The sequence below is a fragment of the Amblyomma americanum genome, chromosome 8 (genome assembly GCF_052857255.1).
Source record: "Amblyomma americanum isolate KBUSLIRL-KWMA chromosome 8, ASM5285725v1, whole genome shotgun sequence".
Classification (NCBI taxonomy): Eukaryota; Metazoa; Arthropoda; class Arachnida; order Ixodida; family Ixodidae; genus Amblyomma; species Amblyomma americanum.
Genome location: NC_135504.1, coordinates 25,273,755 through 25,292,277, shown reverse-complemented (window position 1 = coordinate 25,292,277; position 18,523 = coordinate 25,273,755). Strand labels below are relative to the sequence as shown.

At 45.2% G+C, this 18,523-nt stretch overlaps 1 protein-coding gene across 1 annotated transcript; it reads left to right on the top strand.

Annotated features, from left to right (window-relative positions):
- The first annotated feature begins 915 nt into the window (after window positions 1-915).
- Window positions 916-17,591, top strand: TfIIB (transcription factor IIB). Its single transcript, XM_077634194.1, has 11 exons — window positions 916-1,014; window positions 1,375-1,485; window positions 3,996-4,077; window positions 5,586-5,690; window positions 7,293-7,379; window positions 8,649-8,778; window positions 9,627-9,736; window positions 11,547-11,641; window positions 12,310-12,386; window positions 13,923-15,874; window positions 15,923-17,591. Exons 1-10 carry the CDS (start codon window positions 998-1,000, stop codon window positions 14,054-14,056), a joined length of 948 nt encoding a protein of 315 aa, XP_077490320.1. The 5' UTR covers window positions 916-997; the 3' UTR covers window positions 14,057-15,874; window positions 15,923-17,591.
- The last annotated feature ends 932 nt before the right edge of the window (window positions 17,592-18,523 follow it).

Here is an 18,523-nt window from a genome sequence, read left to right as displayed (position 1 = left end):
CTTGAAATTCGCCAGGCAGCGCAGCCTCTTCAATCGGCTGCTCCGCTCGCCGAAATAGCATGAAATTGAAAATTGGTTTTTGTGGGAAATGAACTTGCGCAGTATCTGTCTCGCATATCGGCAGGCACGTGAACCGCGCTGCAAGGGAAGGGTTAAATGAAGGAGTGAAAGAAGAAAGAGGCGCCGTAGTGGAGGGCTCCGGTATAATTTCGACCACCTGGGGATCTTCAACGTGCACTGACATCGCACAGCACACGGGCGCCTTAGCGTCGAAACGCAGCCGCCGCGGTCGGGTTCGAACCCAGGAACTCCGGATAAGTAGCCGACCGCTCCAACCAATGAGCCACCGCGGCGGGTAACCAGCATGACAGAAAAATTCGATTAGGTGTACTGGTTGTTCCATATTTATCTGTCCGGGTTGTAAGAAATAATGCTACGCAAACTACTGGACTATTTGTGATCAACTACAGACCATAAGGTAGCTTATGATCTTATGATTGTATGTTTCTTTTACAAGTAAGTTCACATTGGAACCTGCCTGGATTGTCCGGAATCGGCGAATAACAGCAGTCGTCTGCGCAGACGACTGCAGTTTTTCGCCGATTCCAGGCAATTCAGGGAAGTTCTGAAATTAAATTATCTATCGGAAAACGCAGACTATCAAAAGCTACCATTTGGTCGGTGCTTGAGACCAAATAGGCCAGGTGTGTAATCAGCAGAAATTTTTACATCCCGGACAGATAAATACAGAACACCCTGTTTTAGGCTGTTTATACTCTTTTCAGGCTCGGGCGTGTCAAGCAAGCAAGACCTGCGACTCTTAAGGTGGCGTAAGGAGTTGAAAAGTACTTTTTCTTTCGAGAAGCTGGCTAATTTTTGAACGCTGTCTTATTTATCTATAGTTAGCATCATCATTGCACTGGATTGAATAGGTCATCAGAAGCCAATCCAATGCAATCCCGAGACAATTTAGGTGAGCTGCAAAACGGCCAAGGATATGGCGTCTGGATCTCGGTGAGCGGAAATATTTAGTCATTATCACGCGGCCACCTTGTTGTAAAGTTACTTTTTACGCTTACTACGTAAGGGAAAGTAAACGTTGTTCCTCCGAACAGGACAATGAGAGAGTGAAGCGGCTACCGCCTTCGAGAGCGATTACACTGCTTATCGCAGTTTGTTGAAAGCGTTCTCGGCCAAGGTTCCTATCGCATTCTCAATTTCTTTGCAGCCTTCACGTGTTTATTTACTTATATTTTCACGACAGTGGCACAGTGGGACTCTTCCTGGGCCCGCGCGATGACGATTTTCAAGCAGAAACTGGTAGAACCTGGCGTGAAACGAAACTAACCGCGGACGCTCTGGCGTGTTTTGCAGCGGTCCCAACTCGCGGGTTTTCTGCTCTGACCACCCGGATGCCGTCCTGGTGGAGGACTACCGGGCCGGGGACATGATCTGCCCGCAGTGCGGCCTTGTTGTTGGCGACAGGTGCGCTTGTTTTCTCCCTTACCGCCCGAGGACACCGGTCTGCGTCTCGCTCGATTATTCGTGCCGCACCCGGGCTTATGTCAACACATAGTCTCGACTGGCTTTTTTGAAAACTGCTAGCTTCAAGGGTGGTTGTGCCGCGGTGACGCCTAGGTGGGGACAACTGCGTTGTTGTCTCAAGCGGGTTGCCGTACGATTCAGCTGGCGTATGGGCGTATTTTCACTCTCTCTCTTTTAGTACAAAGTTTATTTGAATGCAGCTAACAGCAAGTTGTAAAACTGTTGATAATTAAGATTCCTGGCTGTGACCTTTTTTGTTTGCAAAATCTGCCACTAGTTATAACTGCAGTTCAAAAGAGCAAGCTGCCGGGCTAGTTGGTGATGCATGTTGTAAACTAAGAAACGCAAAATACCGGACGAGGGACAGAGTAAGAGACACAGAAACAGGTAAACAGGGACACAAAGAAAAGCGCTCGTCGGTGTTTCTGTGCGTGTTTTTTAAGCGCTGTCAACAAAAGAATAGATCAGCACAAACTAGCCCGACAACTTGTCCTATTCAACTTAATTTGTTCCTTTTAAAGGTGAATGAGGCTTTAAACGATTTTTGTATTTGTTGATTTAATTTCATGACATGCTCACAAAATTTCACTGTTATAGCTTCAGAAACTTGTCTTCTAATATATATTTTTCTTCTCAATCTTGTGAGAAAGCTGCAGAATTTAAGAAAATGTGGCAGATGGCTGGCTCAACATTCATTGCATTCCTACTGATGTAGTGCAGGTCAAGATTTTCTTGTCATTATTATTATTTTTTGGTTTTGAAATTTTGCGATTCAGTGTGCATTGCAAGTGCAGAGTGAGAAGGGAATTTAAGACAAGTTTAAAATTCACAAATTTGAAAAACAAAGAATGTCGTGACCTGCACGACGATCCAAGGAGTGCCGCAAAACAGATGGGGGTCAAAATAGATCAAACAGACGTGGAGAAATGGGCTCCACAAGGTGAGTATCTTGGCAGAAAACCGTAACAGAGAAAAACTGCCATCGTTCGAACTTTTTCCCCGTAATGCACAGCTTCCTTATTTCACGAAACAATTCCCGGTCGATTTCAGCAACAAAACTTCGAGACAGTATAAAAAACGAGGCATACAAGCAGTTACCACAGTTATGAAAAAAATTAGCTCTTTTGCCATTTTTTGGGATTTGAAAGCTGTGTTCTCCCTTAATAGACTTCTCGTGACAGTGCCCAAATTTCATGAACGCATTTAGTGTTAGGGAACAGAGTGACTTGTGCACAAGGGAACTGCGAGCATGCTGATATTCCACAATGGAGACAAGAAAGCATTCTATGGCTTCACAAAGTTAGTCATAGAGAACACTGCAGACAAGTCTTCTTTATGGTCTCAATATTTCACAAAATTCACCTAAAGGCCGTGGTCTGAAATGTTTCAGGAGCGTTAAATTTCGTGAGGGAGAAGTTGCGGCCACCTTAGAGGTTCCCTCTTCCCTGTAAGTGTGCAGACTTCCTGGTGCTGTAGGGGCAGATAGATACGTTGCATGTAACGTCACAGGCGCTATCTTTCGGATGCACAGGATAGCTTCCACAGTGTACGCAGGAACAGACTGGTGATAAGCAGATTAGAACAGAAAATGCCCAGACTTTCGCCGTGCTTTCTGGACCCAAAGATGGCAACCTCTATGACCGTCAGTGCAAACTTTGTATATTGTGTGCCACTCTCACGGCAAGCAGTAGTGAAAAGGCGAACATAGTTGGGGCTATTTTCTCCTGAAGGGAACACTGAGAACAACCCCATCCAAATTTTTTTCTCTAAGAATTGATTCTGTGCCTCTCTGCACGTGCGAAATGCACTGCTACTAGAATAAAAAATAATTTTAAATTTGAGAATGCATTGGTAATCCTAATGAGAACTGAATGTAATAGCGATCTCGGGCGGCATCTCATGACGCTGCGGTGTACTCCGTGCGCCCGTAGTTCTGGTGGCCGCCGCATGGCAATGCCACTATGACATGGCAAGTAGAGTCACTGGATAAGTTTTTAGAGAACCGCGTTCCTTTTTCCCCATGTTGCTGGTATTGGAAGAAATTCTGGCGACACTTAAGTAGCCTTAAGAGTGTGATGTGATAACGTTGCTAACTAAGCGGTATGTGGTAGTTGAATAAAGCGCTAAACTATAGGACTGAACAGACATTTTTCTTCTTTGCACATTTACTTTGCTTTCTTCAGAGGCGCTATGTAATGGTGGTGGAATGACGTCATGACTCCTAGATGAATGAAGAATTGTGTTGTGGCATCATCACTGTAGAACTTTTTGATCGTTGTAGGGGCGTTTGAATTACATGCGTCTTGCCCTGTGGACCAATGAGAAATTTCATTGTGACCAGGAGTTTTGTTATGAACCCATTAGGAATTTCGTTGTGACCTTGGGGTATTTGCCTAACGTCCACTCTCACGATGTCACATTAAAAACTGCTCTCTCCCTTGTGTTGACAGGATAGTGGACGTGGGCACCGAGTGGCGAGTCTTCCCCAATGAGAAGAGCAACAACGATCCAGCTCGTGTTGGAGCCTCTGAGGCAAGCACCTGGGGACACTGTTACATGCTCACATGCACCTTTCATGTTGTTCTCTTGACTTCGGCATGCCACAGTGATGAACAGTTCTGAAGGCGAACATGTGATCAGAGGGACTCGGTGGCTTTGACGTTCAAGTGTGCCCACGCAGCAGTCTCGGTCTATCTCCTAATGAGCGCAAGGCATTTACATGCATCCTGAGGAGATGGAATGTGGCACTGAACTGTGTCACTCAGGTGGTGTTTCCTGAAGGAGGTCTGCAGACTCGGAGGCGTCCAGTAGCGAGGCTACATTTTAAGTTCTTAGAGGACACTGGCGTTGTCGGGCAGTGGCAGGAGTAGTGCTTGGTTAGACTATGCAACACAGGTGGAACAATTGCCGACATGTCCATTGTAATAGTAAGGATAATCCTGCCTGCCCCTTAGCACCACCACCAGCAAGGTTGCAGGATTGGATCATTGCTGCCATGGCCGCATTTCAAAACAGGTGAAATGCAGAACTGTCACTGTGTCATGCAATGTCAGCAGTCCATGTTGGGCTAGTTGGACGTAATGCTGTTCATAATAAAAGCTTCATATTGTGTGAAAAACTGAATGGTCAGGGAAGAAATGTATGGAAGTAGTGACGCTGTCAGTACAGTGTTGGCACACATTGAAGAATCTCAGGAGGTTGAAATTAATCTGGCGCCCTCCACTATGACATTCCTCTTAGCTCGCATGGAGTTTCAGGGCATCAAGTTGCATATACCTTACGGGATAGACGTGTTATTCAATTTGTGTGGCTTTAGCCATGCAACGTGGAAAATACTGGCATGGGCAAAGCTTCTGCAAACTATTTTCAGTGTCAGAATAGGTCTAGGTAGCAGCTATCTATTATCAAGAGCTTTATTTGTGTCTGGTCCGAGACAAATGCGATCATTGCCCAGTCTGAATTATGCAAGCAGAGTGGCGAGACGATGGTGTGTTTAGAATTTTGTGACTTCCCTCACAATTTCAGGCTCCTTTCAGTAGGGAAGAATGCATTTAGCTGCCATGAAAGCATTCAAAAGAGTGGCTATAACTGGCTTTTTGAGCCCTGTATGGGCTATTTTGGCAGAGAAGTATTTTTAATGGAAATGGCAAGTAGCACCTGAAATGGTTCCTGAAATGGTTGACAATAGAGTGGAAGGAAAGCCTTTAAGAACGGGTGCCCTGTGAAAGTGTTGCCAGGTCTTGACAAAGGGTGCAAACTGTGGTGGTTGGAGCTTGCAGTTTGTTTCTACACTGTAGTTGATTAGTTTTTTTTTTGTGCGTGCGTGTGGGTGGGCGGATTGATTGATGAATGTGTACATTGTTGGTACATGAATGAAAGTTGCTGATCCACTTGGCTACTGATCAGATAGTGCATGCATCAGAATTTTTGCAGCCTGTATTATTATGCAACAACTGCATGCTTACTGTTGTTCTGCTAGCTGTTCAAGAGTGCTTCTTTGTTTCTTGGAGGAGTTTGACATTGGGTGAACTGCTTTGCAGAACCCTCTGTTGAACGGCAGTGACCTGGCCACAATGATTGGCAAAGGCACCGGGGATGCCAGCTTTGACGAGTCGGGCACAGCGAAGTACCAGAATCGTAAGACGGTGAGTGCAGTTCAGTCTACTAGGACTCCGACTTTTATGCAATAGCATAGAAGTCTCGTTGAGTGAAAACCCAGAGACCGCCATCGCCACACCTGCCAACCGTCGTCCTCTCCCTCTCCACTTGTAGGGGAGAGGTGGGAGGCACTTCTCTAAGAATGGCTCGACTAATATGAAAGTAACTAAAACGGATGCAGCAAAAATTAATAAAATAAGTGATCAGAATATAGAAGCCGAATTGGAACAGAATCAAGAGTAGAATAGAAGAGCGGAATGCTATTGCATTTCCTCCGCATCAAACCGATTTATCAACCCTAAATTTGTGATATATAATTTGGTGCATTTCATTCGTGATGCATAGGGCTGTGTGGCTCTCATGGCTCTCGGAGCATTTTGTTGATTGGATTAACCCTGTAATAATCATGCAGTGAATGTGTCACATAAAAATGATAAACTTCCGGGATTTCGACCCGCCGTGGTGGCTCAGTGGTTAGAGTGCTCGGCTGCTGGGCCGGAGTACCCGGGTTCGAACCCGACCACGGCGGCTGCGTTTCGAGGCAAGGAAAACACAAAAGGCACAGTGTTCTGTGGGATGATGTCAGTGCACGTTAAAGATCCCCAGATGGTCGAAATTAATCCGGAGACCTATGTCACCTCTTTCTTCCTTTCTTTCACTCCTACCTTCCTCCCTTCCCTTCTGGTGGGTGCCATGGGTTCGTGGGGTTCCTGGGGTTGGGGGGTTCACCGAGATGTGTGAGACAGTTGCTGCACCGTTTCCTCTCCTCAAGACCAGTTTTAATTTTTCCAGCATTTCGTCACTAGTGGTCCCTGCATTGCTCGGAAATTTGTTTATAAAAATAAGATGACAGCATTATTAAATTACCCGATTTTTATGATTTCTGAATGCCTGAGGCATGCCCATGCAGTAGATAAAAAATTGGCTGCCAGTGGAGCATTACAGCCGCAAAAATTCTCGGCTGTCTTGCTGTTATTGTTTAGCTTTTGCGGGAATTCGCTTTTCAGCCGGGCTCCTGCATCTCTGGCAGGTGGCACTGTGAGCTTTTGTGATAATTGTGCTTTAAATGGTCATTTCTGAAATTATATTACCAATGAATGTGGTTTTTACTGTAGGCACATGCTTTCTCCTGGCCTGATGCTCAGCCTATCTGGGGTGAAATGCTTGGAAAGTGGGTCCTTGAGCCCGCTCTGTGTAGGCGAAAAAATTATTGTGCCATGGCACTCTTTTGCCAAGCTGCCCTTGTACCATTAAAATCGACCATCATCAGTTAATGCAGTTTTTTTAATGGAAACAAAAATTACTCACAATTTTGCACTCCGTATCACAGATGCCACAGGCTCTCTATCACTGGGCAGTACGGAATTAACTGTTCTGCCTGCCTTGTTTAGCACTGAATGCGCTGACAGGCCTGTGTTATGCAAGACTGATGATGGAGGCGTGTGCATTGAAGCCTGCATGCAGCTTATCCTCCTGCGTTTTTTTTTTTTTTTTTCACGAAACAGCCTACCTTGTCCAAGGCACCTTCTCCAAAATCTGAAGGTGCTCTGTGACTGATTGACTTTCCTCTCCTGTTCCATCTTTTGCAGATGAGTAGTGCAGACCGAGCCCTCATGAATGCATTCAGAGAAATCAGTAACATGGCTGACAGAATCAACCTCACAAAGACCATAGTGGTAAGCACTTTACTTGGTATATATTTGCTGAGTGTAGCGAAGTGCTGCTTGTGCTTCGGTATTCCTGCTATGAGCTTGTTTAGGAATCCTTTCTGAGTCTATACAAACAGTACATTCTAGTGTGTGGTCAGGTACGGGCTCATATGCACAGATACCATTGTTTGCTGCGTCGTCTTGTGTTGCGAGCGAGCATCTATTTCCTGCGAACGTGCACATGTTGACCTCGGCACATGCTTCCATATCCCAGGGTGCTACGGAATGATATCAACTCCCGTGCACTGTTGCTAACAAAGTGCAAACCATGCACTGCGGGTGTTGTCACACCTGCACTCACGAGGTTTTTATGTCATCCAGGTCTAGAATGGGGCACCTGGTTTATGTCGTCTCTAGAGCAGTGCTGTGGGTGCACTGCGTGAGGTGGAATGTTTTAACAGCAAGAGCTGTGTATCTGATGTGCCGCTAAAAAATACTGCAGTGTTTGCAAGGGGACAAACAGACGGGCAAGTGGGTGGATGTATGGTATGAAATTTCGACTCTTGCAGAAAAAATCTCCAAATTGATGTCATCTGTTTTGGAAAAGAAAAAGTGGGTTCATTACGGGTAGTATCCGTCATGCAGTGGGTTAGACATGTGGGCTGCACCTGGAAGGGAGGGGTGAATCCTTTAAGGACTCATTTAAAAAGAAAACAAAATGGCTCATTTTGGTACCGTAAAAGAATGGCTACTGCCATCTATGTTGTAAAAGGAAGAACACCATTTGCCGGCCTCTGTTTGTAAAAAGCCATCGAGAAAGTAGTAGAATGTCCATGATGAGATGAGTTCTTTGGGAGCAAAAAGGTGGCAGTTGCTCATGACGAGCTGAGGTCGTCATGAACCTTTAAAGGGGTTAACAAAAAAGTGAAAGGGGAAAAGATAAAAAGAAACAGGTAATGTTTGATCTTGCTATCGCTTAGTTTCACGAGTTTCACAGCGTGACATAAGCTTCGTCAATTTTTTTCCCTCAAACGTTCTTCCAGATGCGAATTGATGCAAGGCTTTGTAGTTGAGCAATGGTCGGTGGCAGCATGGCATCAGTTCCTTGCTTCGGGCTGTGCTGGCTGTTTTCATTGGTGTCCATAAGTGTGGTAATGATCTAAAGTACAGTTCACGTTATGCTCTCATCCGAAGATTTCCCAGATTTCTTCACCTGCCGCATCTTTTTTTTGTCTAATCACGAGAGGGGTGCATGTTGGTGCCGTGCTTCATAAACGTGGCTCTCTTCATCCGCAGGACCGCTCAAACCTTCTGTTCAAGCAAGTACACGATGGCAAGACGCTGAAAGGGCGCAGTAACGATGCCATTGCGTCAGCATGCCTCTACATTGCATGCCGCCAGGAAGGAGTACCGCGAACCTTCAAAGGTGTGTATCATCCCCCCCCCCCGATTTATTCAAATGTAATGATTCCAGCCGAACAAGTAATTATGCAGACGTTTGTGTCTTGTGTTCACGCTGAAGGTGCACTTTCTGGGGCATGCTCTGTGCTCTCTCTAAAAAAAGCATGTGAGGGACTGTTCAATCCTTATCCTCGTTGTGTGCTGCCCAAAGGGCATTCCATATGAATAAAATTGCCTGGAACACTTGAGGAACTTAAGTCGAGCAATGCGAAAGCACTGAAACATTTACCAAATTTTATTCCAGTTCCATTCTAATTCTATTCCAATTATATTCTATTCCTTTGTAGTTGGTGCAGTTGTAAGTACCAGTACTAACTATTACTGGCTAACATTTCACATTTTCCTGCCTTTAATTACGGCGCACCGTTTCGACCTATCGCGAGTTTTGTAACGCCATTGTTTGGGCTACGCCAGGTTTTCCTGTCAATGAACCGTCTAATTGTATCACGTTAAAATCCGTTGCTGCAAAGCCTTTTGGGATAGTGGAAGAATAAGGAAGGGATGGGTTCAGATGTGTGAAGGCCAAAGGACTATTCCGAGCATGTGAATGGTTTGAGTAGTACAGTTGCATTGCACTGTGCCATTGGAAATAGCGTTTTGCCTCATCTGGCTGTGTACTTGAGTTGGGCCAAAAAATAAAATGTTTTAAGCCTGGAAGTTGGAAGGAGCAGTTATTCTTGATTGTAAACACCCTTGCTGCTTGGCAAGTTTTTTTTTTATTATTATTATTGTTGTTTTTTTGTCCTCAATACTGGGAGTGACTGTTCAGTAGTCTCAGTTGTGTCATGGACCCACTTTTCTCTGCCCGTACAGAGATATGTGCAGTGTCGAAGGTATCCAAAAAGGAGATTGGCCGGTGTTTCAAGTTGATCCTCAAAGCCTTGGAGACGAGCGTAGACCTGATCACGACAGGAGACTTCATGGTAAGTCTAACCTAACCTAACCCAACCTAACCTAACATAACCTAACCCAACCCAACCTAACCCAGCCTAACCTAACTCAACCTAACGCAACCTACCTAACCCAACCTAACCTAACCTAACGCAACCTACCTAACCTAACCCAACCTAACCTAACCCAACCTAACCCAACCCAGAAGTTTCCTGCTTGGTGCACTCTGCTTTGGTACCATGTCCTGCATGCATCTTCTGTGTGCACACATTCGTATTCTTTGTTAATAAAAGAACAGTTGCAGGTCAGTGCCTTCTGCTGTTTCCTTAAGTGGGAGGGGGGGGGGGGGGTGCTAGACTTACAACTGTTTTTTTATTTATTTATGGTAGCATCCTAATCATATTCACCGTGAAAGTGTGCTTTTTTATGAAGAGTCTAAATATGCAATTATATTTTGAGTAGGTGAACTAGAATATGACGTAAGGAGTTTTGTGGTTTTAATTGGGCTCATCGTTACATGCAGTCAGCCAGAAAATGTTTGTAAATTATTAGAAACATTTACAGAACTGCATCACCCAAGATGCATGTTGTGCCGTAATGCTGTTTTTACACTTGCATCTGTGAAAATACATTGCTTAAAAAAAAAAAATCTATGAATAGAATGTGCAAAATGGCTTGACTGGTGATTTAGGAAAGAAGCTAATTAAATTTAATGCATGATATAAAAGCCAGTAAAGATAACATCATGGCACAGCTCTACTCCTGAAAAAAATATTTATCAAGCTCATTGCAATTGTCCGAGGTGAGCCAGAGTAAAAGCCCGTAAGTCAGGGACTGTATTTGTAAAATCACGAGCAGAGATAAAGAGGCTTGAACTCGGTGTGCTTTTATTGAGTCACAGGAAATCGACTCGCAGGAAAACAGCTGTAGCATTGGCTGCGCTGCAGTGATGCCACCTTGAGAGGTATCAAACGATAAGGCGCGAAAAGAGCTTTCAAATGGTTGCAAAATGGTGGCGATTGCAGAGAGGTTTCGGATTGCAATTGAGAAATGTGGAACTTCATTTCAAAGCTCGGGCTTTGTTGTTCAGCCTCGTGACTCTCAAAGTAATCATTTTTTTTCATACTTTGGGTTCAGTAAAAGTATATTTAGTACTAGAAACGATTTTTCTAAAAATAATTTTTTTTTTGTGCCTTTCTACCTCAAGACCCACATCCCCCTTAAAGATGCTGAGTGCAAGTTGAAGTTAGCCTGTTTCAGCAGGTTACTGGCTAATTCACTGAAGACAGAACTTTTGTGAGCTAGAAAAGATAAAAAAATGAATTGGAGGTGCCACCAGCTGCTTTCGCAAGCAAATTGTGGTGCTTTAATGCAGTTTATTTTTACGCAAATCTCTGAGGTTGGGCTACGTGGCCATTCACTCCCAAATGGTGCCCTTTCACGGTGCGCTTAATGAGTCTGAAATCATGAGTTTTAAACGAGTGGCATGAAAATTTTTGAAACAAATTTTTTTTGGTAGTGAATGTGCTTTTATTCGCAGACAAACATTGACACAGCCTGAAAGAGGCACTGAATCTGTTTTGCTAAAAACAGAAATTTGAAGCAAGTTAACCTCCCATGTGTCCCTTTAAGTGCTAGACTGACACCCAGGGCCCTTTTTCAGCTGACTGGAAAATGAGAATAATAAAGGGAAGAGGCATTGCTGTTATTGCCAGTCTTGGTTGACGTTGTTTATATACACTTCTGCAATGTCCGTTTGAGCTGCCAGAAATGCTGTGCTGCTCGATGTGCGTGTGTTGCTTTGTGAGGGGAAAACAGCGACTGTGGACCTTTTTCTTCCAGTCTCGGTTCTGCTCGAACCTGGGTCTGCCGTCGTCGGTTCAAAAGGCGGCCACACACATTGCCCGCAAGGCTGTGGAACTGGACATAGTTCCCGGGTGAGTAGGGCGTCACTACACTCCACCCTAATGGCATCTTTGATAAACTTCAAGCTCAAGCTTATTATTATTCTTAAGATGTACAAATTTGATGCATAATAGGTAGTACGTACTTGCACCAGAGTTGCCTTGAAACCAGTGCAGTGCAGTTATCAAAGGTAAAATACTGCATTGGTGTGCACTGCTCTTGTTTGTCGAAGGTGCTAAAAGGAAGAGCAAATAACTATGCTCTCATAAACGACCAGTGAGATAACAGTGCTGTAAACAATGCTGTTGTGCTGAAATGATTGATTAATGCCTGCCTGATTTAATAGGGTCACGCTTGTTTATCATTATCTTCTACTGAGGCTGTCTACTACAGTCAAACCTCAATAATTTGAATTCGAATAGGGCCAAAAATTTGTTGCCAAGTATGTGGTATTTGAACTGAAATGATGGTCACTCAGACCAAGGGGCTGCTGCACTGCATTGCATAGATAACCATTTTGGAGTTGCGTCGGCATGCTGTGGGCCATTTTCCATGCATTGGCTACTTAGCACTAAGGGGTTGGTGTTCATGGTTGTATTTTGTTGTGCTCAGAACAGAATGCACTGATGTGCACAGCAAATTTGGGAAAGGTTTGCGGAAGGTTGACCGAGGAAAGCCAAATTGTCCCATGTCCTTGCAGGAGGAGTCCCATCTCAGTTGCGGCAGCTGCCATCTACATGGCATCCCAAGCATCCGAAGACAAGAAGTCTCAAAAAGGTAAGCTCACCCCCATGCCATCGTGTTTGTAGGAGGCAGGATGTTGTGATCCGGTGCGTTCATGACGTGCACTCAAAGCCGTGAGTTGTGCCAATGAATACGCGGATGCACAGCGATTCTTCACTGCTGGTCACTCGTGAACAGGCTGTAGACATACCTGCGAGCATGCAGTGTTTGTGACATGCCTGCAAGGCTGCATGTGAACAAATGTGCCTGCTCTTTTATGTTTAAGCACAGTGAGCTTGCATGGTAATGAGGACTGCTGATTTGACTTGAGGCCGGGGCCCAGGCTCTGGCACAAACAAAACGCTTCAAGGGCTCTTCTTAGGTGAAAGAACAGACACGTTTAGTTACTTATTTGTGAGGGTTTCGGATAAAGAGCGCAGAAAGATGAGTCTTCGCAAGACAGAGAGCGCCCTACACACCAGACGCCCATCTTAAATAGCGGCAAGGGCGTCCTGAACTGTCCCAAGGTCATAGGCAGGCCCGTGGGCAGTCAGGGTGAGGATATTTCCATTCATGTGCTCCATTGTAGCGACACACCGAGCTTCGGGGCGAGGAAAATGGCGTGTTCTACTTGGCATGCATTCAATGTCACAATACTGGCACGCGCACCGCACAAGTTCTTGCTGATGCGCATTTTATGCGTCACTGTCATGGGTTCCGAGCATTGCTGCCGTTGTTCGATGCAGCGTTTTCACCATTTGACAGTTCCCTTTGGCATCTCCCTCAGGCCTGGTCACTGTGCTCAGGCGCCGTGCGCTTGCATGGTAATGAGGTCTGCCAAATGCCATGGTGGTAGGACCATGCCTGAGAACCAAAGAACAGCAGCACACCATTGGCTTGTGGCAGGGTGATAAAGTTTGTGAGCTGATTTCTAGCTTTAGGAAATTGCATCTTTTTGACAGATGGTGTGACGTTCCTTGTTATGAACTTTGCAGGTCTCAGATGCAGTGGGCAACCTCATTGCCTTGCTCAGCTGTACTATTTGATCTTGAGGATAAACTACGCTGTGCATATGGGTAGATTTGGGATGAAAGCAAGCCGCTATTAACCATGTGTTTTCATATTTTCGTTGGACTCTGCTACTCAGAACTATGGTACACGTATGGAGTACATTTCCCAGCACCGTGGCTGGCTTTGATGGCACTGTGCAGAGATGGCTAAATATTTTGAAGCCTTGAAAACTAGCGGACTGTTAACATGGGCCATGCCACTCCGATCGGTTGTGCCTTGTTGAGCGGTTCAGCAACATTACTGCTGGCGTGTTTGTTGCTCACTGTTCAGCACAGGCCAGCCATTGGAATGGTGCTTACCATGAGAGCGAAAGCTGAGCTGCCAATACCATAAAGTCTCAATGGCATGTTCAATTGCAGTGTATAGATGTAAAGTATCGCTGCTTTGCTGGATTTCGTTTTTCTTACCTGCTGTGCATAAACATTGTTTCACATAGCAGTTTGCTCCAGCCGGAGCTCCTCTTCACCTTTTGTGCTTCCTTGACCGTTCCTTTTTCTGGACATCTTTCTTGGTGCGCAGAGATCGGAGACATTGCAGGTGTGGCGGACGTGACCATCCGGCAGTCATACAAGCTTATGTACCCCCGTGCTGCGGAGTTGTTCCCCGACGATTTCAAGTTCTTCACCCCCATCGATCAGCTGCCCCAGTCATGAGGGAATCTGTATTCTATGACTGTTCTTTTTTTCATGCATTTGCTTCAAATCACAGGAATCTGGCATATATTTGTTTGCATTTGTAAACAAAAAGTTGAATAGCACATTGTCCCAGGTGTTTGGGGGAAGAATAATGTCGATGCATTGAAGTGTGGACAATGGTGGATGTTTTTGAGCCTCAGTTCGTCCACTAGACATCATGTTGGTTGTGTACAGGCTGTGTTGTTGAGCAAGCTAATGTCAGTAGCTTGCAAAGGCTGAAGTGATTGAAATAGCATGTTGTTGCAATGTTTTAATTCCTTTACTTTGACTTTTCAATTGGGCTAATGAGAAAATCACAATGTGCTAGTGAATCATTTTCCTTACCTGTGCCTTTTACTGTGGTTATGAGCAGCGCAATGCTAGCATGATAAGTCAAGTCATGCAGGATGGTGTGCATGCTTAATGAAACTGCTTTTTTTTTTTTCATAGTTTGAACTGAAGCCTGGAGCCTACGTCTTTGCTGTTTTTGCTTCCAAAATATGACGAGTGACAAATGTGCAATGCTAGCGCATTTTTTATAAACACAAGAGACATCTCCACATTCCTCGTGGGGTTTTATCTGTATACAGTAATCCTTTGTTATAACGAAATTGCTTTACTCGAAATACCGCTTTATTCGAAATTTCTTCCGGTCCCGACCCAAACGCATGCATTTTAAGCCGCATTACTCGAAGCGCGCGAAGAGCTTGACCTGCATAGAGTGAAGTGGCGAGCAGAAACAGCTCTTTTGCGCATATGGTGTCAGATTAATACCACCGACGAATTAGACTCGTGCAGGTACAGAAGAAGCCATAAAAGTACTAAATTTACTACCGATGACCTGCCTAGTAACGGGTACCAAGCAAGTGCCGAGTGCCCCCAACTATTTACAGCTGAGCGAACTGAAGCTGTTAAATTCCATGGCGCACTGCGCCTGAACCTTTAATCTAGGTTGTAGTCGCACCGCTGGTGTCCCCCTTGATAGAATCCACACGAAAGTAAAGTTTGCGTGACGCTTTGCGATGCCAGAAAACTGCGGTCTCTAAGGTGCCGAAAAGTGGCCTAAAGACCGCAGGCTGATTTGCACCGTAGCATTTCATGGGGTGCACGCGATGAGCAAAGTTTTACCACTCTAAAGAGTGCTTCTGGCGCTGAAACACGCCAAAAAGCACAAGTGTCCCTCCGATTATGGGCCCATTCACATTTGTGAGTCGCAGAGGTTATTTGAATGTTGTGGTCGAAAAGCAACAGTCGTAAATGGTCGCATTGGTTGAAAAGCATTACCCGTCGTGGTGGCTTAGTGGTTAGCGCACTCAGCTACTGATCTAAAGTACGCGGGTTCAAACCCGACCGCGGCGGCAGCGTTTCAGTGGAGGCGAAACACAAAGGCGCCCTGTGCTACAAGATTTCAGTGCAGGTTTAAGATCCCCAGGTAGTCGAAATTATTCCACTCTGGCACCTCTTTCTTCCTTTCACTCCCTTATTTATCCTTTCCCTTATGGCTGGGTATCAGGTGTCCAGAAAATGAAAATTGGTTGATCACACAACCCGCCGCGATGGCTTAGTGGTTAGGAGCTCGGCCACTGATCCAGAGTTCCTGGTTCGAACCCGACCGCGGCGGCTGCGTTTCGCCTGTGTGCTGTGTGATGTCAGTGCACATTAAAGATCCCCAGGCGGTCGAAATTATTCAGGAGCCCTCCACTACGCACCTCTCTCTTCCTTTCTTCTTTAACTCCCTCCTTTATACCTACCCTTACGGCACGGTTCAGGTGTCCACCGATATATGAGACAGATACTGCGCGCCATTTGCTTCACTGAATACATTGTATTTTGGCATGCTCGCAGTTGTGGCGCAATTAAAGCTTGACTGCTTTAGCTTTTCTGTGGTGATCGCTTATATCGAATTACCACTTATAACGAATTTTTTCGCCGTCTCGTTGTCTTCGTTATAGGAAGGGATTACTGTAGGTCAAAGATTCGTGCAATTGTGAGCCTTTTGTTCTCATGTTCAAATAAAGTCAGCTGCCAGGACTAGCTTTCTTCGTGTGCTGAAGCGTTGTGGACCAGACATGAAGTGAATCACATTAGTAATGGTAGCATTTGTGCTGTTAAGCATACAAGCTGTGCTGCAATGCATGTGCAGTATGTGCTAGTACCTTCACTTCCAAGCACGAACCATGATACAAAGTCTGACATAGCACAAGTTCTGCTTGCGTTGTGCCAATGCTTGTGTTGTATTAATCTGTGTCATGCTTCGTGCTGGATTCTGTAGGATTGGCTCTGTGGGACCAATAAGTCCACCTTAGTACAATGGTTAACCTCAGCATGGGCTGAAAAGGATGTCATTCATTGTTGTTCACAAATTAACGCTCGCCAGCAACTTCTAGGGAGAAGTACCTCGAGAGCATTGCGCTGGCAAATCTAAGGCATCCAACTTACCCACAGGTTTTCAAGCAAGTTCATTCGAAAAAAGGATGCTTCAGCATAGCAGCTAGGATGAGACGACGAAGCACTACAGAGTGCCACTTGCGACTGTGCTTTCTCTCCTGTTTCATCTGTGTGACCGCACCGAACTACCTTCTTACGAGAGCTGTAACACCCCTCAATACGCACGCATCGGTCGTTGGTGGGTGAGGGCGGAAGCTGGGAGGTGTAGGTGAGGTTGGTGTAGCCTTGATTCTAACAGAGATGGCATTTCCAAATATCATGTGAAGACACAATAAGCTATACAGTGCTTACATGCATTACAGCTCTTGTTGAGTTTAGCGTAGCACATGCTGGGGCTTAAACGTGGCACAATTGAATGTTTTTTTTTTTCCCCGAATGGATCACAAGCTAGCCTAAAGCTACAATTCCAAATGCTTGTTTGCCCGTGCCAAGGCAGGGAGAATGCTCCAGGGTGGAGCTTGCAGGAGCAATTCACAGAGCTGCACCAAAAACTTGCTGGCGCTGAATTTCCCACCCAAAGGCCCAAAAACCAGTTCCTCAGGGCTGGCTTCGCTCGCACCATTGCATGGTGCTGGTGCTATTGTGGTGTTGGCACAATCTCTTTGACAATTGAAGAAAACTCCTGGACGGTTACTGCTGTATAACGCGAGGTTCAGTGACAGTTGTTTGCGATGGAATATAATATTGTTTATTCATTACCATATGTCTTCTTCCCTGGCAGAGTGCACGTGACGCCACTATGTTGTCGTCCATGACATCACTGTGTCCAGACCACCCAGTATGGCATGTCGCACCTGCCTCCATACGTGCTGTTCCTAATAGCTGTCACTTTAAAGCTAAATGAAAAGAAGCCTGTGTCATCGTGCGAGGCCAGTGCTAGAAGACCAAGCTTGAGGACACATGATGATGGCATGTCCATGCAAAATGGAAGCACACTTGGTGATCCAAACTCCTTTTGTGGCCCGAAACTTTGTGCATACGAGAAGTCACCTTTGGAAGCTGGGTCAGGGGATGAGAAAACTTGTTCTTCGTGAATATGAAGCAAATGCATTCGTTTTGTGACCAATCTGTTCTGGCTGTGTCCTCATTTCTCTTGTTTGACAGAGTGAAACAAACACACGTCGCACACACGTTGCTTTTCCCCTTCAAGTGTACCAGCACCATAGAAGAATGCTAGCTGTGATCTGCAAGATAGGTGATTTCAGTGGCTTGAAAAATTGCTGGCTGATCAGCTCACTCTTCACTGGGTGCAAAATGAGCGTCGTTTTTACTCTCATAATGTACCATGCACTTTTTGTAGACAAAATTCGCGATGATTTAGCGGGTGTGTTTACATGCAGGGTAAAGATTACACTATAAGAAGCTGAAATGTTCTCAAACTTTAATGACCAATGTGGGAGATCTCTTATGTGAGGGCATTCATTCTGCAAGTAAATATGATGCTAATTGGGCCTCAGCCAACCAAGGGAATAGTTTTGTTTCTATAAAGTACTGTGTATCCAACAGTAGGCCATATGATGTTGTAGAAAAATATGTAGCATGTAGCACATCGCTATATATAGCTTTCATAGATTGTGAAAAAGCACTTAATTTCTTTTGAAACGTTAGCAGTCGTACAGGCATTGTGGATGACTGCATAAATAGGCTGGAAAACATACAGCGAGCTTAAAGTAACACAGTCCTCCAGAGGAGGTGATATATGACAAGGTGCAGAACGCAGTATTGATATCTGGAACTGAGATTGCGAAGTATTTGTCGCAGCTGCACGGATTCTTGCCTTGAAGAACACTGTGCGCTATGAAATATAGGTCAAAAGGGTTAGCTTGTGGTTGCTGCGCCGCAGGTAGGTTTGAGATCGCGTGATTCTCTGCCGCACTGCGTCATTTTAATTTCGGAGAGCACTTGCGCACAGCCTGCCGCAGAAGCTACAAAGATATCGAGTGAACAAGGAATTTTTATGCTGCAGGTAATGTATGCCTTACAGAATCTCTCTATGTC

Bases quoted from the DNA above. Each gene is read 5' to 3' on its own strand.
- TfIIB (XM_077634194.1), top strand. The intron at 5,691-7,292 runs GTGAGTGCAGTT...CATCTTTTGCAG, and splicing joins AGTACCAGAATCGTAAGACG to ATGAGTAGTGCAGACCGAGC. The intron at 9,737-11,546 runs GTAAGTCTAACC...TTTTTCTTCCAG, and splicing joins TCACGACAGGAGACTTCATG to TCTCGGTTCTGCTCGAACCT.